Genomic DNA, 25,994 nt, shown 5'->3' on the forward strand with positions numbered 1-25,994 from the left:
ACACACACACACACACACACACACACACACACACACACACACAAAATATGTACGCGGTGTAATAAACGCGCGGATCGACGAAAGATTCATCACAAGCTTTTCCTTTCGGTCTATATAAGTGTATACGGAGTTTCACGTAAGTTGTATTGCGTATGACACGTATATGTCACACGTGTTTCTCACACACACGCACGTATGAGTATGTGTGTAGTAGCGTGTGTGTGTGTGTATACGTGTATACATTTGTAGGCATATATATTCGCAAACGCTAACTACAGATATTGATCCGATAATGATCCCCGTCGTGTCGTACTAAATAAAATTAGTCCCTTACACGTGTATACTCGCGCATGACTTAAACGCCGCTACGACCGCTCAACTGGACGCGATAGTTCCAGTTGATCTCGCGTTGTTCTTCCTATCTTTTCAGTATCGTCTTGCTCGGACGACTTCAACTTCAACCGACTAAACCACTGCTAATCGATTCCAGTAAACTAACTGTAGCAGACGAGATGCTTTTACACACACACACACACACACACACACACACACACACACACACACACACACACACACACACACACACACACACACACACACACACACACATATATATATTAATCAAATAGGTATATTCTTTGCACTTGGTATAATCAATATATTAATTAATCTATCTAACAATGCGTTAACTTAATTGTCCCTTAACAAATACATTAGTCGCCGGGCCCGCATTTAAAGGTCAACGCCGGCGGAAAACTCGTAACTCCGCTCTCATATTCTTAGATTCTAGAGTGTTTCGTTATTATCGCTCCATATATAATTCTCTATAAATTATGTACAATTCTTTCTGCAACGGCGATATACACAAGTTGCGCGTGAATCAATAATTCGTATATGATTCCCTTTCTCTCGCTCATTCTCTCTCTCTCTCTCTCTCTCTCTCTCTCTCTCTCTCTCTCTTTCTCTCTCTTATTTTCGCTCGCCTATGTATATACACTTATCGCAAGTATGCAAGAAAATATCTCTCTGAATCAGTGAATAATTCAAGTTTGTATCTTTGGATGTGGCCAAAAATAGATTTAACTAACACGTGTCGCATAGGTGGGTCATCTAGATCGATCAAGAATGGTCAATGTCGTACCGTTCATGTTGATCGGACTGAGAGAGAGAAAGATCGTCGTTGTTTCGCTTTGTGCGACTCGCCTCCGCGAAATAAGTAAGGAAAAAAAAGAACATACGCGCGCGTTGAAGGGATTAACGATTGATAAGTTATTAAACGCACAACGTCGTTGAACATATCACGATTGAAGTGCGACAACATTGACCAATCCTTGCTCCAAATTATCGTATCGTATTCCTACATGATGCGGATCAATAATTTACTCTCAAGATTACTCGATATGCACGTGCAAGAGCAATTCTTTTTTCTTTTTTTCATCATTTTTCCCCTCCTTTATACTGTTCGATCTCGATACTGATTAGGTTAATTAGAACGCGCTATCTATCATTCGCTATTACATGTAGGCAACTAAGTGTATCCGTACCTGATGGCATTTTCGTATGTATGGTGTATGTGTGTATGCGAGTGTGTCGTTCGTCAGTTCGATAAAAAGGGGAAAAATTAAGAAGACGCGTTGTCTGACACGCACGAGAACTTAATTGTAAGTACGAAAAGTCGGAAATCCCATCAGATATGTGTGTCGCTAATTTGTGCTTTTTTTTATCGATTAAGCGTGTAACAAAGAAGTACATTTTTGTCCTCGAGAGACCTCAAAAGTAGCAGCCCTATCACAGTGTGGCTCGGAGTGAAGGCGATTTTTCTTGTCCGTTTTTAAAAAAGATCAGAAGTTATACTTATAAAACAGACTCTATTTGCTTGATTTCCTTCTCGGGTGGTTCCAACGGTGACGGTGCGGTTTCTACTATCTCGGGAATATCGTCCTCGTTCTCCTCCTCGATATCCTCGTCAATCGGAGTCAATGTATCTAATATCACAGGTTGAGTCTGCAACGATGAATATGGCGTCAATTTATTGCGAGAATCGGGGAATATTGGGTGCGATTAAATAAACAAGAGAAAGAAAAAATAACGGGCATTTCAAGAGCCAAATCACGGATTTTCTGATGAATTAAATATCAATTTTCAATCAATATCAATCCTTTGAAGCCTACACTCTTCCTCCGCTTATTTTTCATCAAATTTGATACCCGGGGGGTTTTCGGGTCGATGATCATGAATCTGAGGTCAAATTTGAAAAATTTTTTAATCTAAGATGGCGAATCCAAAATGGAGGATCAAAATTGCAACGAATCTACCAAATCACTTCAAATTTGGTATTCATGAATAATATATGAATTTTATAAATTCAATATAAGCAAGATTTCTTCTATGCTGTAGATTATATATATATATATTAATATATATTATATATATCGTTTCAATCCCTCTAATTCGTTTTCGCAATATCGCATTTCATAATTTGTACTGGGAAGCTTTGAAAGCCATCGGTACTGAGTTTTTGCGTGTCCACTATTTTGTATTCAACATCTCGAATTTTGTAATTTTTCAATTTCCACCTCAGATTCATAATCAGCGATCCGAAACCTTTTCTGACCATTTTTTTACATTCATTATCCCTAAGATACTAGGAAAATATTAAAAAGAAAAAAAAACAGTCTAAATATAGTAATGAAAATTTTATCGACAAAAATCTGAAAGAATAAAGGTGGGAAGTGTACTTTCCACCGTGCTTCTAAGGGTTAAGCTGTAAGAAACTTACCAATCACAGTCGAATGTAAGAAGAATAATCTATTGTGATTGGTCAATTTCTTAAGTCTTAAGATTTAAAACGTTATTGTAGACCGTTATTGTAGACCGGAGCCAAGCCCTTGTCTACAAACCTTGTCTTAAGACGTAAGCCGCAAGCAAACTGATCAATTAGTCCTAGTCTACAATAGATGCTTTAAACTTTAAGAAATTGAGCAATCACAATCGAATTATAGAAGAATAATCAATTGTGCTTGGTAAATTTTTTAAGTCTTAGAGCTTAAATTCTCATTGTAGATCCCACTTAAGTCCTGCTCAACAAAAAATCTGTGATTGGTCAATTTCTTAAGGCTTAGAGCTTAAAGCACTTATTGTAAACCAGGATTAATTTTTGATAAAAGACATTTCTCGCTCTGCCAACAGTTGTAATAACACTTAAATTTTAGAAATTGCGAAGTCTCATAGCATTGGAAACGCTTTCTGCTAGAAATTACGTTACGATTTTATTACTTAGAGAGAAAGGCTAAAGACTCGCTACACTTATTTTAACTACTTTTAACTATATTTTAACCTAATTATTATAATTTACAAACTAGCATGAAATGACGTTATGCAAAGGTAGTTGGAGCTATATATTGACAGAAAAAAAAAAACCTTAGCAAAATAGCTGATTTATCGGTTCAAGACAATGTTTTATGCCTGAAGTCTTTGTCTTAAATAACGCACAATGACCCGTCTTGCGTTTGGAATCTTGAACTAAAAAGCCGTTTCGCTTGTAACTGATGACCAACTACTGTATAATAAGATAGTAAAAGAAAATAATTTAGACAAAGATTTAGGGTATAAGACATCGTCTTAACCGTTTTAGTGCCAGGGGTTTTTAAAAATTCGTGTCGGATTATGCCATGCAGCGCGATAGCGCTTCGTTCATTTATCTGCGAGTAATGCCGATCGACGTGATCGCGCTGCGTGGCGCTAAACGGTTAAACTTACAAGTCAACTATTCTAAATCCTAAGGAAAGAAGGCGATGAAGTGCACCCTTTCGCAAAATGGAAGATTTTCTTACACATCACACGAATAATATTTTTCGAGCCATACATGACGTACCTCCGGTGTAGTGCACCGTTTCATAAAAGGGGCCATGAAACTGGTGACAGTGCTGACGAAAAAGAAGAAGCCTGCCATGAAGAACGGGATACTGTAGCTTTGCGTAGCGTCGTAAACAGCACCCGCCAACGGCGAACCGACTATTGCGGCGGCCCCTCTGAATAAGATTAACAGGCCGAAAGCGTTCGTCAATTTGTCCAGTCCCAGGAGGTCCACCAGGATAATCGATGTCAACGAGATGTACCCAGCTGGAATTATCAAAATCGGAAAGATATTAACGTATCCGACGATCATTGGCAGATGAGAGAGACGGAGTCTTTCTCTGGTCGAGTGAATAGCTCTGAATGTTGAAAGACCAGTTCTTACTTACATATTGCTATTCCGAAGAAAATGCTCATGACGATGTAAGCAGCGTAACTATGGCAAAACGGCGTGGCGGCTACCGCGATCGTGGATATAATCAAGCAGATATTATTCAACAACAAGGAATCCACTTGCGGAAAGTCAGCGACGTATCCACAAGCCACACGACCAATCGTGTTGGTTATTCCGATGATTGACAGTAAGAAAGACGCAGAATTGCTTTCGATCCCCTTAAAGCGCAAAACGGTATTTTTTAGCATATACGACGCGTGATTATTCGTTAGCGGAAACATTAACCCTAGTTTGGCATTCATGGATCGAATTGACTCAAGCGGAAAATTAAGACCGTATAGCTGTTGAATCTTGAACCATGAACGCATATATAAACATGGAATTCATTTCTTAAAGCGATTCAAGCATTATTTTTTGATTAATGAGTATTTTGTTAGTAAAATTGTTCAAAAAAATTATAAAATAACTTCGCAACAATATCTGTGAGGTGAAATTCGTAAAAAAATATCATGATATATAATTTTTTATTCTAAAAAATATATTTAGAAAATGATAAAAGTTGTAAAACCCCCACTTGATGTAAATGGGACATTCTTTTACAAACCGAACACCTTTCTGACCGATACATTTTTGATTTAGCTAAAATTTTTTTTACATGTTCTATATGACTAAAAAAGATATACCGGATATATATAAGAAATAAGCTGCGATTCGGCCCCAACTAGGCCACAATAACTGTCTAGTTGGGACCTCATTACAGCCTAGTTAGATTTCTGCTCGGGTTCCTTCTACTATTGAAGTCCCCACTCCTCGATATCGAGTCCCCGCTTCTTCAATTTTGACTTTCTATTGCTTTACAAACGTGCAAGGCACCACTACCGCTCGAATCTTTTTTCAGTGTACCTTCAACCATGAGAGAACGCTAGAATAATGTTTTTTATTTATTTCCTCAAATTTTTATAAAGTCTTCTTGGCTAACAAATAAGATTATTTATTAAAAAAGATGGAATAATCATTAATATTTCAGAGAAAAACGACATGAGACAAGAAAATGGGCCGTGCGGTGTGACCCGCGCGCCGATGTGACGAACCGCGCTAGATTAATTAATTTTTTTCTTATAGTAATAATTATTTGTCCATCGATTAAAAAAGCGTTTTCGAAAGGAAATTTGACGTAGAACACGATAGAAATATTAAAAACTTGATACGAGGGTGGGGCAATTGTTAAAAATCGATTTAAACATTTTAATTGTTTATAAAAATTTGAATTTGTTAATAATTTTTTTCTCAAGTACTTTTTTATTAAAGCTCGTTCTTTTACCTTCAAAAAAAAAATGATATCTGTAGTTCAAATAGAACCAGAGTTATGAATTTTTAAATAATATACTTCAAGCCAAAAATTACCAAATTCTCAAATTTTACATCCTTTCTATTTTCCAAAAAAATGAAAAAAAAATCCTCGAATAGGTATATCTCTTTTTGTCATATAGAACACGTAAAAAAAGTTTTAGCTAAATTAAAAATGTGTCGGTCAATTTTCGACCAAATCTCTACGGTTTCTAAAAGAATGTCCCAAATACCAATAGTAAGAAAAGAAATATGAATATAAAATGTATTATAATATTTATTATGTGACTAATTTTATATATATAGGTATATATACAGGATGGACCATTTTAATCCATCCAGTCGAATATTTCGAAAACCAAGCCCGGGAGAGAAAAATTTTTCAGACAAAAGTTGTTTGGTTTCGAGGGGACCATAAGACGGTACCATTGGTTTGACCTTGAAGAATTATTTGAAAGTCACATAAAGGTCACCTCAATTTTTTTTAATGGCATCCTCTATTTTTTATTACATATTCTTGTAGCTGACCTGGAGAGCTTTCCAAAACACTATAATGAAATGTTTCTTCATTGAGTACTTTTCGAGTTATAAAGCTCCAAAGTTGCAATTTGAAAATGCATGATGTGCTCTTTGACGTCCTAAACGGCCTTGGCGAGCTCTTAGTTCGAGGTCCCGGATTGTAGTATGATTCGGATGTTGTTCTCTTTCGCGGTAACGATTCCGGTAAACTCGCGAAGCTTCATGATAATTTAGTTCACATTCTCCGAGAACAAGGGGAATATCAACAATCTCTGAGGGACGATAATCAGCCATGGGTATTGCTAGCAGACGTAAGCCTCTGATTGTGAGTAATAAAGTTTGATACTCCGATCAACAGTGGAAGAGATTTCCGTAATCAATTGATACCTAAATATCCAATTGTATCTACGGACTATTAATTCCTATTAATTCCTATTGCAACTTTGGAGCTTTATAACTCGAAAAGTACTGAAGGAAGAAACATTTCATTCCAGTGTTTTGGAAAGCTCTCGAGGTCAGCTACAAGAATATGTAATAAAAAATAGAGGATGCCATTAAAAGAAATTGAGGTGACCTTCATGTGACTTTCAAATAATTCTTCAAGGTCAAACCAATGGTACCGTCTTATGGTCCCCTCGAAACCAAACAACTTTTGTCTGAAAAATTTTTCTCTCCCGGGCTTGGTTTTCGAAATATTCGACTGGATGGATTAAAATGGTCCACCCTGTATATATATATATATACACACACACACATATACTTACACCCGTGGTGTGCAAGTAGAACGGGTGAAATTGAACAGAAAAGTTCTATACTATTTTGCAAATAACAGGCAAAATTTCGAGTAATCAATGATTGAAAATGGTAATTTACAGAGGTTTCTTTAATTAATAACTCAAAAATTTGCGTGTTATTTGCAAAATGTTATAGAACTTTTTTGCTAAAAGGGACCTAATCTATAAATATGTGACATTGTTGTACCTAACGACAGACATCAGTATATTGAACTTTGACCTTTGAATTTTGAATTTGTCGTTAGGTATAATAGTTATCATATGCTTGTAGATTAGACTATTCGGAAGAAAAAAGTCTCTCACCATTTTGCAAAGCAGGCAAATTATTGAATTATTAATTAAAGAAGTTTCTATATATGGCCATTTTCAACCATTAATAACTCGAAATTTTGCGGGTTATTTGCAAAATGGGATTTTTCTGCTCAGTTTTACCCGTTCTATTTGCACACCACGGAATTCGAGATTAGTGCGACACCCTGTGTATGTGTGTGTGTCTATATATATACATATATACACATCCTTCGCCGTTGCCCAATCCAACCTCTTTCTTGCATATACTTGTGGTGCGCACGCAGATTAAACACAAGTATATAGGACCTACCTACCTAAAGTTTAACGCCGATTCCGAACGGCAGTTTGAATGAGGTTTTCGTCGCAAAGATATTCTCGGTGGTTTGCCGGTGTACCAGAGAGGAGACACGAGCGTATGAAAATATTTTGGTTCTACCGGGAGACGAGTCCGGGACCTCTAGCATAGCAGACCAGTGCGCGCTGTCTGCTATGTCACGCTCGTGCTCTAATTTAATTTAAATCGAAAATATATAGATGCTATGTAAAATTAATAATAAATATAGAAATGATATTACGAGGTTATTTCCGATCTGGCGCTAACTTTTTATATATAGGATGTTAATACGTTCTCCTCGTATATTGTCGATTTCATAGATATTCTTATCGAAAGATATAAATTTTTCTTCAGTGGTACCTGATGGTAAATTTATGTGATATTTTAATAAGATATGTTTACTGAGATATGCTCATTTTATTATTACAAGTGAATTGAATTTCTAGATTATATACAAATTTGTCAAATTAGAAAAAATTTGTTGCATTTCTATGCATGCACTATACAAGTTCATAGTTAAATATCTCGGAAATGACATGATGAAGATGATTGCAATTTCTGTTATGCATTGTTAATTTCATGTATTTTATATATATATAATAAGTTTTATAAGTTTTATATATATAATAAGTAATAAGCTTCTGTATTTTATATATATATAATAAGTTTATCTTCTTTTAGGTTAAATGCTCGAAATTCCTCAAAGTACGTAGAATTTTTCTTTTCTATGTAAAATCAATATATTGTCCTCTCATACCTTAAATCATCCATTTTAAAAATAAGAATTGTAACAAATTTTTTAAATATGCTTTTGATACATTCAAAATTATAATATCTGTACACTGAACAAGTACATTTTCAGATATTTAAGCAAGAGTATGTCAGAAAAGTTTCTGGGTCTTAGACTCAATACGCCAAGCTTAGCGGCAAAAAAGAAACGCACCGTCGAAGAGTTCGGAGGTACTTACATCTAATTTTGCAGCATCCACCAAATATACAAAAGGAACATACAACCCGGCCATTCCAAACACGTTGCTGATGCCGATCAGGAGGAAAACCGGATCCTTCAGTAGCGACATGTCCATCATCGTCGCCAAAGCTTCCTTAAACGAGTCTGGCAACACCAAGCATGGACAGAGAGGTTCTAAAGAAGATAGAAATTCGTATCACTTTTTTATTTTTTCGATATACTCGCATTTTACCCGCATTTTACCGTTTGGATCAAACGGAATCGCAACGGAACAATGACATGTACTCACGTTGCGGCGCTTTCTCGACGTCGACATCTTTCATGTCGCCGCGCACCGACTTCGGCAGCGAGATCACACTCTGACGATAATTGGCGAGAGACTTCTGGCTTTGGTATTCTGGTAAATTCACTACGCTACCGCTGTAGAAAATGTCCTTTCTCGACAAGGGACGGACCATCATTGGCTTTTCCTTTGGGATGCTAGTTTTACTGGTAGTAAAAGTAATACTCTCGCCATCCTGAAACGCGAGACGACGGTTCAAATTCTGAAGTAAACTGAATTGTCTCGCACAAGGCGAATGTCCGAATCAATCAGGGATCCGGACCGGAACCGAAAACTGTATGGAAATTGGTATTTTTGTCGGACCGGATCGAAATTTTATAAAGTCTACAGAACCGAAACCGAAATCGGAACCTTTATTAAACAGTTCAATGGACCGGAACCGATATTTTCACTCGACCCGGGTCCCTGAAGTCAATGAATAACGGCACACTCACGTCGACCTCAGCGTTATTGTTGCGCGAGCCGAGCACGCTGCTCGTGGAGAGTCTCAGATGCAAGCTCTTGCGAATGTCCCCGTTGGAATTGAGCGTCGTTCTCGAGTTCTTTATCGCACTGAGGCTGGGCTTGTAGCGCTCGCCGGTACTAGTCTTGCGGATTCTATCGAAGAACGGTACGGAGCCGTTTTTAGGCAGACCCTGAACGTGGGTCGTAAAAGCGGGCTGCGACGCGTTCCTGGGGAGTACAGTTTTATTAAACTCGTTCTCGGGCTTCTCCGTCGTATCTTTCGTGTCTTTGGTTTCGTCGATATTCTTCTTGCTTCGGGATTTGTTGGTGATGCTCTTCAAGTCCATACTGCCACTATCGCTGGTCGCCCCACTGGAGGAGTGCTCTTGTACCTTCACTTCGGATATAGTGGGGAGGGTTGGCACCGTTGGAACTGGTGTTAAAGGAGTTCCTTTAATATTACGGGTCATTCAATGAGGCACACCTTACCACCTTTGATACTTCAAGAGTCCGCACGCATTCGTGATTCGTGACAGTGACGTAAGTCCTGTTCTCTTCAGATCGTAGGACTTATGAGAACAAAACATTGTTAAGGATTTCATTTTTCTGTATGCAGTGTTTGCCTTAGACTTCAGATTCATCTAGATGAAGATGGGATGAAAATTCAAAAAATTCTTCGTCTTAGATGAGATGATTTTGCTTTTGATTTATCTAGATGGAAGATAAGATTAGCAGTGCTACTTATCTAGATAATTATTAGATGATATTGTTTCCATGAGAAATTTTATAAAAATTTATAACAAAAATTACGCAAATCATAAAATTGTACAACGGTTAAATAATTCATTAATGTAATCGCTTTAAATTTAAGGATCTAACAAAAAAAGACCAATAATCATTGACTGCTCACTCACAGTCGACAAGCTTAAAATGGATCGATCAATTGAAACAAATGGTCTGTTCTTTATAGTTGTACTGCTGAACTGGTGCAATAAGTTTCAGTGAGACACGTATATTTCGTTTCGCTCTAACTTATTGCACCAGTTCAGTAGTGCAGGTAAAAAGAACAGATCGAAGGAGACAAAAGGAGACAAAACCGAAATTTGTTGATTCGTTGAAATTTACTTTTCAATCTCTGGTCTGATACGGGCTTAACGCATAAGTCCATATTATTTCATTTATTTTATTCAAAAGTGAGTTCAGAATATGGACCATATATCATTTCAGATAATTTTAGATGAGAGATGTTTTTTATCTAAGATAAAGAAGAATATTTTTTGTATTTCTTCCATCTAAATAAAGATTAAAGATGATCTGTTTATTCATCTGGATGATGGTTTAGATAATTTTATCTAGATATAGGCAAACACTGTCTGTGTCGAGAACTCAAGTTACTCTCGCGATCGCACGAACGCGCTCAAAACGAATACTTCTCGCCGACGGCAGCCCCTTACCAGGCACTAATTGGTCCAGGTTGAAACTGGAGTGAACACCGGGATCTATATTGATGGGCATTTTCATCCTTTTTTCCATGGAACCGTCAGGCAGTTGTACCATAAAATATGAACCGCCGATACTACCCCGTTCCATCTGGAATCTCTTCTCCTCGGCCATCCGTTGCAACAACGGTTTAACGGACGAAGCTTTTGGGTATTCCAATGGCCTCATCATTGCACCGAACACCTAAACGTCGTCTGTTACAATTATCAAGTATACAGTGCCATCTCGATCGATCTTGAAACGTCACCCCTCGTGCGGTCGAGGCGACAAGTAGCGAGAGAGAGAAAGAAAGAAAGAGACTTCGCAGTTTACTTACTGCACAATTCAATATAAGGCCAGCCAGGATTAAGTTCGCCCCCTTCCAACTGTACGCTTCCAGCAACATAGTAGCGAGAGGTGCGAACGCGAACGTCCCGAATCCGGATCCACATACAGCGATACCGGTAGCTAAGGACCTCTTAGTCTCGAAGTAATAGCCTACGCAAACTACCGCGGGTAGATATATCAGACCGAATCCAACACCTGAAAGAAATGCCCAAAGAGAGAGACTTTACGAAGAATTTGCGAGCCGCAAAATCAAATATCATCGGGTATCGCCAGTATTCACGTACCTCCCATAATGCCGTAAGTCACCATAAGCATATTTACACTGCTCGAAAACGTCGAAAGTACAAATGCAGCGGCACCCAGGAAACTTCCCGCCATACACACGGCCCTGCAGCCATATTTGTTCGTCAAAGCGCTCACAACTGGACCTAATATAGGCAGAACATAGGCAGAATTATGCATAATGCGGAATTAACGCGTGAAAAAAATTCCACATCGCTGAAGAAAATCTACTTCAATGGTTCCACCTTCGATGGAATAAGCGATCCAACCTTGGGGCGTTGCCTCCCACTCAAATATTGAGATAATCCAGCGATTTCAAGCCAAGATGCTCAGGAAAATTACTAATGCTTCCTGGTATATAACAAACACGTCCTTACATCATGACCTGAATATCCCTACTGTCAAGGAAGAGATAATAAAAGCATAAAAACTTATACTGGCAGCTCATCCAAACGTGCTGGCAAAAAATCTTATGAATAAAAAAATTAAAACTCGCAGACTGAAAAGGAAACTACCTCAGGACAACCTGTAAATCCATCATTAACCCTTAGTTGACACACGGGGTTAAAAGTACCCCAGAGTGTTTTTGAACGCAAATTTTTCATAGCTGCGCGCCAAATTTGGTTCTGTGACGTCACCTAGTATTAGTCGAGGCTTGACCCAATATTGATAAATAAAACAATTATACACATTTTTTCTCGCTGGGGTCCAAAATACCCCCTATAGCACATACGTTATTATTTTGACGTGTGTCAGCTAAGGGTTAAATTGAAAATGATTAAAATTGAAATGATGAAAATGATTAATTAAGTGAAATTAATGTGTTACTGGACACATTCACTGCAAGCCACGGAGAGTTGGAATTGTAAAACAGTTACTGAATGTCCTCTGAGACAGCTTGTAGCTCATATTTGGAGTTAAAAAAAAAGGATATGAGATACATCGGTTTTGGCCTGGTTTTTCGAAATATCGATCCTCAAACATCTTAAAAAATAGTTTTATTTGCATAGAAACATGTAATAATAAAATATAATTTTCACAAGATTGTCATATATTTTGGTAAAGAAATATTATCGGTTCGCATCCACGCACGTAAATTTTAATTTTACACCTTAAACACACATGACTTTAAAGCTTCGAAATAAAATGGTATGTCGTTTTCGATACTTTCGCTCTATCATTTTATGGACATATTACTTTATTTCAACGTATTCTGCAGGAATTTTGGACATACGTTTCTCTTCAATCTCTTCAATCTGACGTCATTTATTCAAAATGGCTACGACGAGGAAAATGTACTTAACTTGGACGTAACTACTTGGACAAAATCCCGCAATAATTTTATCGGACGTGCCGAAACACTCGTCACGTCTTACTTAGTAGATCTAGTTCGCCGATGAAAAGACGCTATTCAATCTCCTTTCATTGAAAGATAAAACGCACTCGAAAATTGATTAAGAGATAAACGAGATTCAATCACTCTCGAACATTGTTATTAAAAGTCGATAGTTATATCGCATTATAGCATCGCATCTTGTATATTCTGAAATATATTCGCTGCGAATAATCAGTCGTATAGTAGTTAATATCTCTTACCAGCACTGAGGTACATCCCGGAAAGTAACGAGCCGACCCAGGCAGTCTTGCCCTTTCCTTCGCCGAAGTATTTAACGAATTCTCCCAGAAAGACACCGAAGGTATAAGCGATACCGTCCACTATCATGTTGCACATAAACGATGCGAATACCACCACCCAACCGTAACCACCGTCCGGTGGGGGCGGTATGTCATGGTATTCGCACAACGAGCCACCCTCGTCCTCCGGCGAGGCCTCATCCGCACCTGGTCCATCGGTTCCTGTTAATCTCGTTTGTTCTTCCACAGAATATTCGCTCTCCGTCTGGAAAAAGGAACACCAGAATTTGTGACAAATTCATGATAACGTTTATGTTTATTAAAAAAAATCTAATTAAATATAATAGTTTTATAATTAACGGGAGAGAGCTGGGAGAAAAAGAAAGGAAGAAAGGTTAAATGTTCGATTTTCATACCAAAAACAAAAATATTATGTTCAAATAAATATTCGCTAAGAAGTATTGGAGTAATTCTTTTATCCGGATTAAATAAATATCACTGAAATATAGCACTTTTTACGTTCAATGTACTACATTCAAAGTATATATATATATATATTTTTTTAAATAAATGATAAAAAATATATATATTTAATTATTTATTTAATTATTTATATATATTTAATTATTTATTTAACATATATATTTACATATAATAAATAATATTTACTCTCTTAATCCAAATAAAATAATTACTCCAATATTCCTTAGCAAATATTTACTTGAATATAATTTTTTTTCAGTATATCAGCCTTTTTTTCTATTCCCATAATATTCCGCGAAATAACAATGTTTTATTCTTCTCAACGGTCGCAATTGGTTCGATCATCGAGCGCGGAATGTTACGAATGGAAATGGAAGCAACGAAACTTGTAAATTATCCGTCACGACACATCTACTTCGTGGGATAATAATAATAATAATTAAGCGCGATTAATCGCACGATAACGCGATACTTGAAACGTGTGCATCTCTCTGAACGATTTCGCAGGAAAACGCCGGCATGAACGCGTGTAATTTCTTATACTCGACGGCGCGGATGTGCGTTGCACTTGCCTTGAATGAAACTTGCTGTTCACCTTGGGTGCATCGAGAAAGAGAGAAAAATCTGTTTCCGTGTCGATGAGCGCAAACAAGTACTTGTCCTTTAATCATCAACTTAATCGGAATGTAACTGATTAGAGGCTTACGACGTTAGAAGATTACGTACGTACCCGATATCTTTCAATCGATAGATCGAACGAAATAGATATAGATGATTTTAAATCGGTCAGAACGGCGTATCCAATATGGCGCTATAAGAAATTGTGTTTCTTCTTTGTGGGCTACGGTTATTTATATATGCGAACGTCGGGCGATCTGACCGAACGGATCGAGCGTATTTATTGACGTAATCGATTTTGGGAGTGCACTGAGAAGACAAATATCTAAGAATTAAAAAATATTTATATTCCGTGAACAATGTTTGTCTTAGATGATTTAAGATTCATCTAGATGAAGATGAGATTAAAATCCGAAAAATTCACCTTAGATTGGATGAAAATGATTTTGATTTATCTAGATGAATAATAAGATAAGTATCGCTACTTATTTAGATAATTTTTTAGATGATATTGTTTCCATGCGAGATTTGATAAAAACTTATAATAAAAATTACACAGATCATAAAATTGCACAACGGTTAAATTGGTCAATGTAATCGCTCTACATTTAAGGACCTAACAAAAAAAAACCAATAATCATTGACTGCCCATTCATAATCGACAGTTTGATACGGGCTTAAAGTGGATTGATCAATTGAAATAAATAGTCTGTTCTTTTTTGTTGCACTGCTGAACTGGTGCAATAAGTTAGAGTAAGACAAGTATATTTTATCTTACTCTAACTTCTTGCACCAGTTCATCAGTGTAGTTAAAAAGAACAGACCAAAGGAGACAAAACCGAAATTTGTTCATTCGTGGAAATCTAACCTTCGGTCCCTAGTCTGATACGGGCTTGACGCATAGATTAATATTATTTCATTTATTTTATCGAAAAATGAGTTCAGAATATGAACTATAATATTATTTCAGATAATTTTTAGATGAGATAACATATTTTTCGTCTAAGATAACGATGAATATATTTTGTATTTCTTCCATCTAGATAAAGATGATATATTTATTCATTTGGATGATTTAGATAATTTTATCTAGATACGGGCAACACTGTCTGTGAATATTAATATGGCATATTTACTTATATCAAGATATATATTTTTGCACTGAGAGAAACATTTTTGTCAAATAAGAAGATACATAACAACTATTTAAGTCGGCTTTTCACGAAAGCAATTATTCGTTCTACTTGAATAAAAGAATTTAGATTTAAATACATATTATCGTTATCAGCGCGTGCCGATAAATGTTTTTCTTATTTTTTACATATTTTTTCCTTTCAATGTGCACATCTCGGGGATTTTTCGCGCGGATAAATCAATCGTCGGATTTGCATATATACGCCTTCCGCTTATCAAGCATACTTCGACAAGAAACGACCGAAAGAAACGAAACGTTGGAAATAGCACATGTGATTTTATTCAAGTGTGAGCACGCTCCGCGTCGTTCGATTCCCGAAATAAGATTCCCCTGACTTGTACACGCGCGACGGTGAAAAGAAATCCGATGAATTTGCGCGCATATGCGAAAAAAGAAAGAAGGAAAACGAGAATAATCGTAACGACGAGTGATGATTTTGTGAAAAAAAAAAAAAATCCTCCAACACGAGAACGAAGCGCGTGTGATCGCGAAATTATCGCGTATCTGGACGTAATGCGAGAAGAACGTTGCACATCCGTGCGTTATAGGATGATCTCATAACGCAAAGGCGAGCATAGATTAAATAGCTACTGTGACTTAATAAGTTCCTAAGGCTACGTCCGGCCAAGGTGATGTGTCGTCGTCGCGTAGATAAAACGCCGAGGATCGAACTAATCGACGTCGTTTTCAATGCGGGCCGCGTTTCCCGCGAGGATGAACGCTCAGATTTATCGCCAGCAATTATGTGGCTCATTACACGAGGCGAATGATACATGTCGGAAATTAATCGGTGATTCTTCCACTCTCTCGATCCCTCGGAGTGGGATCTCACTCGAAATGATAGTGGAAAATGTCAAAAAATGAAGGATATTTCGCTCAAAGCGACAGTGAAAACAGCGAGACCGCAGCAAAAGTGAATGTTTCGCCCGAGTGTGATTCCGTATGAAGGAATGTTTCAATCAATTAGAGCGAATTCGTTCTCGTCACGGTGGAATAGATCAGAGATTCACTCTTTAGTTTCGAGTGGAAATATTCATTCGACAATTCAGAGTGAGGAAAATTCATTCTTCACGAGTTGTAGTGGAATTCGCTGTTATTCTGCTCTTCGAGTGAAATTTCGCTCGAAGAAATTTCGAGAATATCTACCTTGACTTCTCCAGATATTTCTACAGATGTCATTTTCTATACTCTTTCAATCTCGTTATTAATATTCTGCCGAAAGAAAATCTTAATGGAAAATGTAATTTAGGAAAGTAATTTTACGTCTGAGACGGCGATATATCGAATACGCTAAAATTATCTCTCGTTTGCTCCGACACGATCGAACATAACGTGTAGAGTCTTGACGAGGAAAAGCAGCTTATTAATATCAAGATATTAATAACACGATGATAATCGAGAAGGGCAGATATCGAACTCCCCGTGTCCACGTGATTAATCGACCGCATCCCGCGGATATTACCGGCTTCATTACGAATGTATCGAGCTACATGGACCAATGAGAGTAAACGATAGTGCAATGCTGGTATTTCAACAGTTAGAGGAGATAAGCATGTCTCGATTGTTTCGACTAATAGTAAGTAACCTTAACGAAATAACGCGTTGTTCGTGGAATCTTTTTACGACATTATTTTATGATATTAATTCATCGGGGGCGACGACTGAAGTGAAACTACCCCAAATATAAGAGGTTATCTCGAGACTCGAGGCTTCCAATTAGTTCACTGTAGCCATGTAGAACACGTCAGAGAAGCTAAAAAAAACGACAAATCTGTATTTACATATCGTATCTATAAGTGACTAACTATGGAGAATAATGGACCTTTAAGAGCCTAGCGAGATATAATTTAATTTTTGTTGTAGCGAGATATAATTTAATTTTTGTGGAAAGATATACAAAGTGTTCCGAATGAATCTCGGTTCCCATGATGTGTAAGTAGAACGACTGAAACTTTGCAGAAAAGTCCTATACCATTTTACAAATAATACGCAAAATTTCGAGTTATCAATGATTGAAAATGGTCATTTATAGAGGCATCTTTAATTAATAACTCAACAATTTGCGTGTTATTTGCAAAATAGTATGGGACTTTTCTATTCAGTTTCACCCGTTCCACTTGCACACCACAGGAACCAAGCGTATAATGACGCATATATTGTATTATTATCCAGCAAAAGCACACGATGAGTACAACTTTCCACTCTAAATCCTAGGTTCTTTTACATATAATTTCCTAATTATCCGATTATTAAATTAACAGCAGACGATTCCAACTTGCCATGTCGCGAAAAATATTGCTTTAACCTTGGAGCCTATTAAAAAACTAATTTATATTTCGACACATATTGCAAAAATAAATCATGTGAGATGTATCGTTTTCGACGTCGTAATGCGAAACATTGTAATTAAAACTGGAAATCTCGAGCTTTAAGACAACTTATCCATCGATTAATTATCTCAAGAACTATTCGAATTTTTACAGCATATTAATCGAAACACTGTCATGAAAAATTAGAAAGAGATTATACCGAAACTGAGATAATTGAAACCAGAGTTAGTCATCATTTATATCACAGATACGAAAGAAAATGGCTTGTGATATCATGTTTTTCATTCTAATAAACAAAATATTCTTATGTGTTTTTAATGTAAAAAGATAGTGAAAAAAAATTTACAAGAATATTATCAAAAAAAATGACAAGATCATTGATCATTTAGTTTTTCAGAAATTGATGTGTAAGGTACACGATTTCTGATAACGTTTGGAGTATATGACAGCTGACCTGCAAAGATTCAACAATATTGTACGCACTATATTTTCTTTTGTGTCTTTTGCTTTAGGCATTTTTTAAATAACAGAATGGCTAAGTAATGTTGAAGATCTATAGTCAGTACGTAGAAATGCGAAAAAACAACAAACACGGAAAAATCCAACGTCATGATAATTCCTCTATTAACACGCATTCGATGCGTCTATCGCATATATATCGATACATACGATATATTCGCAACATATACCCGATATGGGCGGTTCCAGCGAAAGATATTACAAGCGTAAAAAACGATTTGTTTATGAGTTTCCAAACGATATATGAGTTTGATTTGTACGTTCTCTCTATAGCGTCAAAGTTGTATATCACAAATCATGGTTATATTTTGCACAGATTCATCGAGCCTTCTCACGTTTTCCTTATTATATTAATTTTCCTGCTTTATTTATCACCAACTATCACACTTCTCTAACGGTATTGCCACGAACCAGTTACCTGAAAAATGAACCGATCGCGGAAATGTCCCAGTTTCCCGTCCTTTCAGCTCACCTTAAAAAAAAAAAATGGAAACAACAGTTGAAGAGTTTTCAGCTGAAGTTCAAGAAAGAATACCGTCAACGACAAAGAATGACCAAATTTGTATTCTCTCTGGAAGTGGGATTCTTCACGGGATCGATCGGCGGATCGCACCTCTCCGCTTCTCCAGTGTCGCGAGGAGGAGCTCGCGGCCGCTAAACGGTGTCATTACGACGAATTTGGATCAACGACCTCGGCCGCGAAGACGAATTTAAATGCAGCGCGCGCGCGCGACTATCGTGCGACTACGAGCGGAAGGTCACAGCAGCTGATCAGCTGATCGCCGTTGTCATTCAACGCGACCGTGCCATCCCGCGACGGCGCAGGCGCGAAGCTCAGCCGCGCGGCCAGCCAGAGAACGAGACGCGCTCGCGTTGTTTTCAACATCGCATCGCCGAGAGTACACACGCATAAAAGTATGAATTCGCGCCATTGTTGCAAAGAGGTGAGAAACACGCGCGAAACACACGAACGAACGTCAATCGAGCCGCTTCTTCGACTGTCAAGGCTGAGTTACGTGTTTCCTTCGCGAAGTTATACGCGTATATCGGTACGCGTGCCAGCGATGGCCAGCGATACAAAAGCGCGACCAGTTCGCGGAGTCCTCCCCTCTCCCTTCCCCGACAAGGTCCGATCCATTGTGATGTCCCAGCCGCGCGCGCGAATTACCGGTACGAGCAGTGCGCTCAGATCGTGCGAGAAATCGATAATTTTTCTGCCGTTGCCGCGAGACGTCTCTACGTCGTCGACGTTCTCTTCTATGAGACGATTCTTCCTCGTGATAATGACGATGAGTCTCCGACAGAAACTATCCCGAGCTTATCCCGTACCGCGGGCTTCCGTTTCGTCCCTCGAAAATCGTCGCTGCTTCGGAGATGCACACGCAGGAAACGAGATCATTGCTCCTCGGTTGCGAGACAAGGTAAGGAAAACGGCTAGAAGGAAAAAAAAAGAAAGGAGAAAGAAAAAAGGAAAGAAAGGAAAGAGGGAGATGGGACCGGGTTTAATCGGGCGGAATCGCGGCACCAACACAGCCAAACGGCGAAACGGTCTCCCTCTTTCTCTCTCTCTCTCTCTCTCCCGCACTCCATACAAACCGTACCGAACTGATCTTGCGGACGCGGCGCGAGCCGTACTGGCTGTACTGCGACTTGTTGAGCGACACGCGCGACATTCTACGAGCCGCCTTAAACCGTCAGTCACTTCTCTCTCTCTCTCTTTCTCGCTGCGCACTCTCCTCCTCTCTCTCTGCACTCGTGCGTACGTACGTGCGTGCGTGCGTCGTTCGTTTCTTCTTGCAATCTCGCAAGCACGTTCTATTTTCGAGCGCGACGCGGCGCGCTCGACGCGACTTCGGCGTGCTCTCTCTCTCTCTTCCCTCGCACAACAGAGAGCAACGCCTGGATCTCTCTCTCTCTCTGTGTAGTGTGTACGACGACGTCGGCGACGGATCGTGCCTTCCCGCGCGCGATTTTTCTCACTGTCTGTCACTCTCGATCCCTGCGCCGTCGCCTCCTCCTCCTCCTCCTCTCTTCCGGCCCACACCGATCACACCGCACGACGACGATCGCTTTCGTCGTAGTCCGCTGCCATGTCGGCCACCGCGTACTGGCTGCGCGCTCGCGTCGTCGTCGGCACTCTCGCTCAGCGCACTGCCGCCGAGCGCAGCGCGCGTCGCGCCGGCACCCGGCAACTCCGGAACGGCGGCCCAAGAATGGTGGGAGAGAACGAGCCCTCGATCGAGGATCGAGGAGAGAGAAAGAGCGTACCCCGTGAGGATGACCTCGGCGCCGCCGTGATTTTCTCCGCGCGCGCACTCTCGATTTCCGCCGATTCTCGACGCTTTATATCCGCTGTCTTTTACTTTTAGAAATCTTCTCCAATTCCGCGTTTCTCTCCCTCTCTCTTTTTCTCTGGTGATTAAGGAAAAGTGAAATTTCTCATTGTGTTAAACCGACTCCGATATTCTATTCCCCTTTTCGGAAAAATTGTTCTTCGTTTTAAATTTCCTTCAGTTGAAGATATAAAGTCCTCGAAGTCTTCGAATTTTCGTCACTGGCGTCACTACGCGGAATTCATTGCACGCAGATGACGTCCTCGAGTGTGACTCTCTTTATCTCTCTCTCTCTCTCTCTCTCTCGACGGACTGAGGAAAAGTTCATTTCTTCTTGTTTCATAAGTTGGTTCTCCGATATTCTTATATATATTTTTTTTTTCTTTTCAGAAATTGATCTTCGTTGAATTTCCTTTATTTATTTGAGAATATCAAATCTCTCTTTCGGATTCTTCACCTATTGGCGACACACTGCAAAATTCTAGTTGCACAAAAACGATGTCCTCGAGTATGATTCTCTCTGTCTTCTCTCTGTCTTTCTCTTAATATATGACTCCAGCTGTTTACCAGGCGTTTCCCCAAACGCGAGTTTTCTTCTCGAGCGTGACAATAGCGCGAACGAAACCGTAAATTTAAGTTCTACGGAATGAACTCGTCCGGAGTAATAGCAGCCAAGTTTTCGATCAGCGCAGTTAACTTCAGCTGATACTATTAGCGGAGGGACGGGAGGGAGGGGAGCGCGAATCGTGTGGCGGATCGCCGCGCTTACAACGTTTTTCACGCGCGCGCACGTGTGAGGTGACTCACGTGCGCTGCGGCGCATCGAGCGAAGCTGCGTGTCCGACCAATCTCGCGCGCTCGTGATGACCAAATTCCTTTGTTTCCAACTTCGACGGTCTCTATCGGTCTTTCTCGTTATTTTCGCCTTTCGTCGTCATGTCAATGACGTTTCATGGTTTTTACACACACATACACACACACACACAGACGTATACTGCTCGCTTCTGTTCGTTGTGTGGACGATTCTGCGCGTCCGCCTCGAGCGTTGCGTCGAGCTCCCTGAACTACGTTGAAGTCAGCGGAAGCAATCGGTGCGATCGTGGACTTCCCTGACGAGGAAGAACTTTACGCGAATATATTCCCTGCAAGCGCGTGATGGTTCCTAAAATATTATATGAACATTATCAAATATTGAAATAATATTTTAAGAATGTTATGTATTATTTTTTAATATTGTAAGAGTATTCTATAGATGTTATATGTCCACTTCACATAATATTCTTGGCATATTATAAAACTATTCTTAAAATATTAAAAAGAATAACAACCTAGAAAAATATGTAAATAAAAAAAAAATATATTTTATTTTAGTAATTTTTTAAAATATAAAACCTATTTCTACACAAAATTATTTCGACATTATTTATATAATAAAACAATATATATACACATAAAGAATATTTAAAAATATATAGCATTACGATAATATTAAATAATATTATTTTTTTAATATTAGAGATGGACTTATAACCATCTATTAATATTCCAGAAGTATCACTTAGTATTAAATAATATTATTAGAATATTAATAGAATATAACGTCTAGTATTCTAAGAATATGCCCAGAATATTATTTAATATTAAATAATATTACGCACTTATAGGATTCCGTTGCGCTTGAAACACACACTCTCTCTCTCTCTTCGTCTTCCACCGGTCGCACACTGAGTGATAACTATCGATTCGATAACGCGTGCGAAACACATACACGTGTTCGTGATGCAGCTGCGGCGGAGTAGATAACGAGATATCCTCCCCGATAATTCGCGCTCGCGCGCGCCTTTAGATCCGGCAATTGACTTCGAAGACGTTTCGTGACGTTCGACGGCGGATCTCGATCTCGCCTCTTCGAAGCACGGTGAACGGTGAAGCGACGACAAGAGTGGGTACGACGGCGAAGGGACTGACGGTCAGGTCCCGCGCGGATGTTCGCCAAGGCGAACAATGACGCTCGCGGATGATCCGATGACGTCAAGGAGATATCACACAGCGCTCCTGTACGTTGTCCAGCGGCGCAGCTTTGTCGCGCGCGAATTCTCCCCACAGTTCCGTACCCATCAACACGTCGATGAGGCTGTGTTGGAGGCTGTCCGAGTCGTCGACGTCGTCGTCATTGACGTCTCCTGACACTCATCGTCCTCGAGGTCTTCCCGCCACTTTCGTGAGTCCTACTTCTGGAGCGGATCCGACGCGCGTCCCGCTCGCTCGCGGACGACGTCGCCGACCGTCCGCCGATGATCGTCTCTCTCTCTCTCTCTCTTTCTCTCTTCCTCGGTGCGTCTCTCTTTTCGTCGTGCGACGACTAATCCAATCAGCCTGGACGGCCTCGCGATGACAGTTTCTGCATTCAGTCAAGAACAACGCAGTGCCGGCGGTGCGCTGTGGAACCGCGCTATATCGATATATCCGCGACGCAGCACGCGTGGTGGGTTTCTATTTATATGCGCGGCGACTCCCGAAGCTCTGCGAACTTCCGTGAACAAAGCGCGCGCGCCTTGCGACACCCTGTTGCCGTCGCGTTCTTCACTACCCTTTGCCTCTCTCTCTCTCTCTCTCTCCCTCCCTCTCTCCCTCCATCCCTCTTTCCGCTTCCTAATAAAATTTTTGTGTCGGTACCTTTCTATTTTTTTGGGAACGACATTTAGTATGGGAACTTTTAAAATTTTATAGAAATCTGTAAAAATTTTACATTTATTTTTATTTATCTCCTTTCATACGGATAAGAATTTAAGGGTCAATCTGAGTTTAATTTGGTTTCGGTCATGGACTTAGTTCAGGATTTAGGTTTAGTTTAGATTTGAGTGTTTAAATTAACAAATTTACAGCTCAATTCTTTTTTTCCTCAAACATATATGACTTAAAGTTATTTTTTAACCCAAGCTCTACAGCGGGCTTTTCATTCATTTTGGTTTTGTTTTGCTCTTGCATAATTATTTTTGTTTATGTGATTTAGAATTAGCAAAATGTATTGTAATTTTTTTTCGACTTTACTATGTATCTTGCTTGTCCTTAGAGGGCTTGCCTTAAGATGTAATAAACGCTGTTGTCTCTCTCTCTCTCTCTCTCTCTCTCTCTCTCTCTACACGGAAAAGGGCTCTTCGAAGTTTCTGCGACTGAATAGGGAAGATTGGATGAAAACTCCGTAACAAAAAATCTGGTTGCCAGGTAACGAAAACTTCATTAACGGAGTTATTAAATAGATATTTAAGTTGCATTAAGTTGCATTAACGGAGTTATTAAATAGATATTTATTACTTCAGCCGTTTTGCCAAGAGCACTTCGTTTACAAAACTTTCCCTATCCATACTCATCTGTCTACCCCATTCAATTAAATATATTCAATTAAATATAAACCTTCAAAATTCAGCTTCTTATCTAAATATACGAGGTCTGTTCAAAAAGTATCGCGAATTTTATGTTTTTTCAAAAATTATTTATCTATTCATGAATATCTATTTTGTCTCCTTCAAAGTAATCCCCATCAGATATTATACATTTATGCCAACGTTTTTTTCAATCCTCGAAGCACTTCAAAAAATCATTTTTGTGATCTTGTTCAGCTCCTCCTTCGATGCCGTCTTTATCTCCTCAATCGTAGCGTAGCGTCGTCCTTTCATGTGCTTTTTCAGTTTCGGGCCAGGTCTGGGGAATACGGTGGCTGCGGCATCATTAGTGTGTTGTTTTTGGCCAAAAATTCGCGCAAAAGCAACGTGAGCAGGGGCGTTGGTACGAATTTCGCGGCGACCCGTCTCATGCCCAAATCATTAGTAAAAATCGAATGGCACGAGCCAATCGATATGTTTAGGTCCTCAGCAACTTCTCTAACGGTGATTCGACGATTGGCCAATACTATTTTCTTCACTTCATCAATGTTTTCGTCTGTTGTTGACGTGCTCGGGCGTCCGGCACGCTCTTCGTCGTTCACATCTTCTCGGCCCTCTGAGAACATTTTGTACCACCGATAAACGTTGCTTCGGTCCAAGGTAGCTTCACCATATGCCACAGTCAACATTCGGAATGCGTCCGCGCACTTAATTTTGTTAGATTCTTTGATCCATTTTTTGGAATAGGCAAAAATCGAAGACGAGCCAAAACACGTCCAAGCAAAACAGCTGTCAAAGATAAACCGAATATTCAAAATGGCCGAACTTGTCGGCATAAGTGAGGGACATGAGTACCAACATAACGCCACAAAAAAATCGAAAATCGAATATACGTAACCCGCGGAAATTCAAAATTCGCGATACTTTTTGAACAGACCTCGTACTTATGCTAATATCGCGGTGTTACACTAATATAACAATATATATCACAAGAAATATCGCAGCACTCACAGACTATATTACCTATAACCTTACACATCTATCAATTTTATAATATTTCCCATCCTTTTATATAGTACTTAATACATAAATACGTAATATATTCAGCTTCTTTTAACATTTCCATTTCATAACATTTATCTTCTCCTAGTCTCCCATCCCCACCCAACTATTCTATTTTTATTCTATTTATTAGGTGTACAAATACATAATCTAAAATTTTCAGCTAAATTCGAAATTTATTTTAAAAGAAAATAAAACAAATTTTTCCATCAAAATGTTCGCCGTTGCTTTCTATAACTTTAAACTATCTTTCAGGCAGCTGATGAATTCCATCTCGGAAAAATGCTGTGTCTTTAGACAGGATAAAGTTGTCAAACCATTTTCGGATCTCATCCATTGATTGGAAGTGAGTATCGGACAAGGCGTGTTGCATCGACCGGAATAAGTAATAATCGAATGGAGCAATGTCTGGTAAATACACCGGATGCTGCAAGACGTCCCATACAAGATTCATTATGGTGTTTTTTGCCTTGGAAGCTATGTGTGGTCTGGCGTTGTCATGCAACAATTTCATAGGGCGTTCTCCTTTGCCAGTATACGGGCGTTTCTATTCCAATTCTTGACTCAAGCGGATTAATTGGCCTTGGTAGCAGTCCGTAATAACTGTTTTACCCGGTTCCAAGAGCTCATAATAGAGCACGCCCTTGATATTCCACCAAATGCAGAGCAGAACCTTCTTTCCGAAACAATTGGACTTTGTGACCGATGTTGATGGTTCGCCGGAATTCACCTATGATTTTCTGCGTTTCGGATTATCATCGAATATCTATTTCTTATCGCCCGTAACGATTTTTCACAAAAAAGACTTTCGACGCTGCTTATTGAGAAGAGAAAGACACGCTGCCACTCGTTAATTTTTATTGGCTTCGGTAAATTCATGCGGAAACCATTTTCCTTCTTTTTTGATCTTACCCATCTCATGTAGGCGTTTGAAAACGGTTTGCTGCGTTACTTCCAACTGCTTTGCAAGCTCCTTTTGCGTTTGTGTCGAATTCTTAGCGAGCAATTGTTTCAAATCATCGTTGTCGCATTTTCG

At 39.1% G+C, this 25,994-nt stretch overlaps 1 protein-coding gene across 5 annotated transcripts in view; it reads right to left on the reverse strand.

Moving 5' to 3' along the window:
- Window positions 1-564: 564 nt before the first annotated feature.
- Window positions 565-25,994, reverse strand: part of LOC106749679 (monocarboxylate transporter 3) — a 53,432-nt gene continuing 28,002 nt past the window's right edge. The window contains exons 1-12 of one of the 5 annotated variants that reach the window (XM_014629363.1): window positions 22,172-22,942; window positions 19,782-21,675; window positions 12,997-13,300; window positions 11,403-11,546; window positions 11,108-11,313; window positions 10,746-10,974; window positions 9,282-9,742; window positions 8,794-9,022; window positions 8,503-8,678; window positions 4,245-4,467; window positions 3,875-4,122; window positions 1,855-2,004 (exon numbers count right to left, since the gene is read on the reverse strand). In XM_014629363.1, the coding sequence (XP_014484849.1) occupies window positions 1,855-2,004; window positions 3,875-4,122; window positions 4,245-4,467; window positions 8,503-8,678; window positions 8,794-9,022; window positions 9,282-9,742; window positions 10,746-10,974; window positions 11,108-11,313; window positions 11,403-11,546; window positions 12,997-13,300; window positions 19,782-19,853 (2,442 nt within the window). In that variant the 5' untranslated portion in view covers window positions 19,854-21,675; window positions 22,172-22,942. Of the gene's footprint in view, window positions 2,005-3,874; window positions 4,123-4,244; window positions 4,468-8,502; window positions 8,679-8,793; window positions 9,023-9,281; window positions 9,743-10,745; window positions 10,975-11,107; window positions 11,314-11,402; window positions 11,547-12,996; window positions 13,301-18,598; window positions 18,620-19,781; window positions 21,676-22,171; window positions 22,943-25,994 lie in introns of those variants that run through there. The other 4 variants (XM_014629365.1, XM_014629362.1, XM_014629361.1 and 1 more) reach the window with 4 other exon arrangements.

Source organism: Dinoponera quadriceps, unplaced genomic scaffold (genome assembly GCF_001313825.1).
Source record: "Dinoponera quadriceps isolate SergipeBrazil2010 unplaced genomic scaffold, ASM131382v1 scaffold3789, whole genome shotgun sequence".
Taxonomy (NCBI): domain Eukaryota; kingdom Metazoa; phylum Arthropoda; class Insecta; order Hymenoptera; family Formicidae; genus Dinoponera; species Dinoponera quadriceps.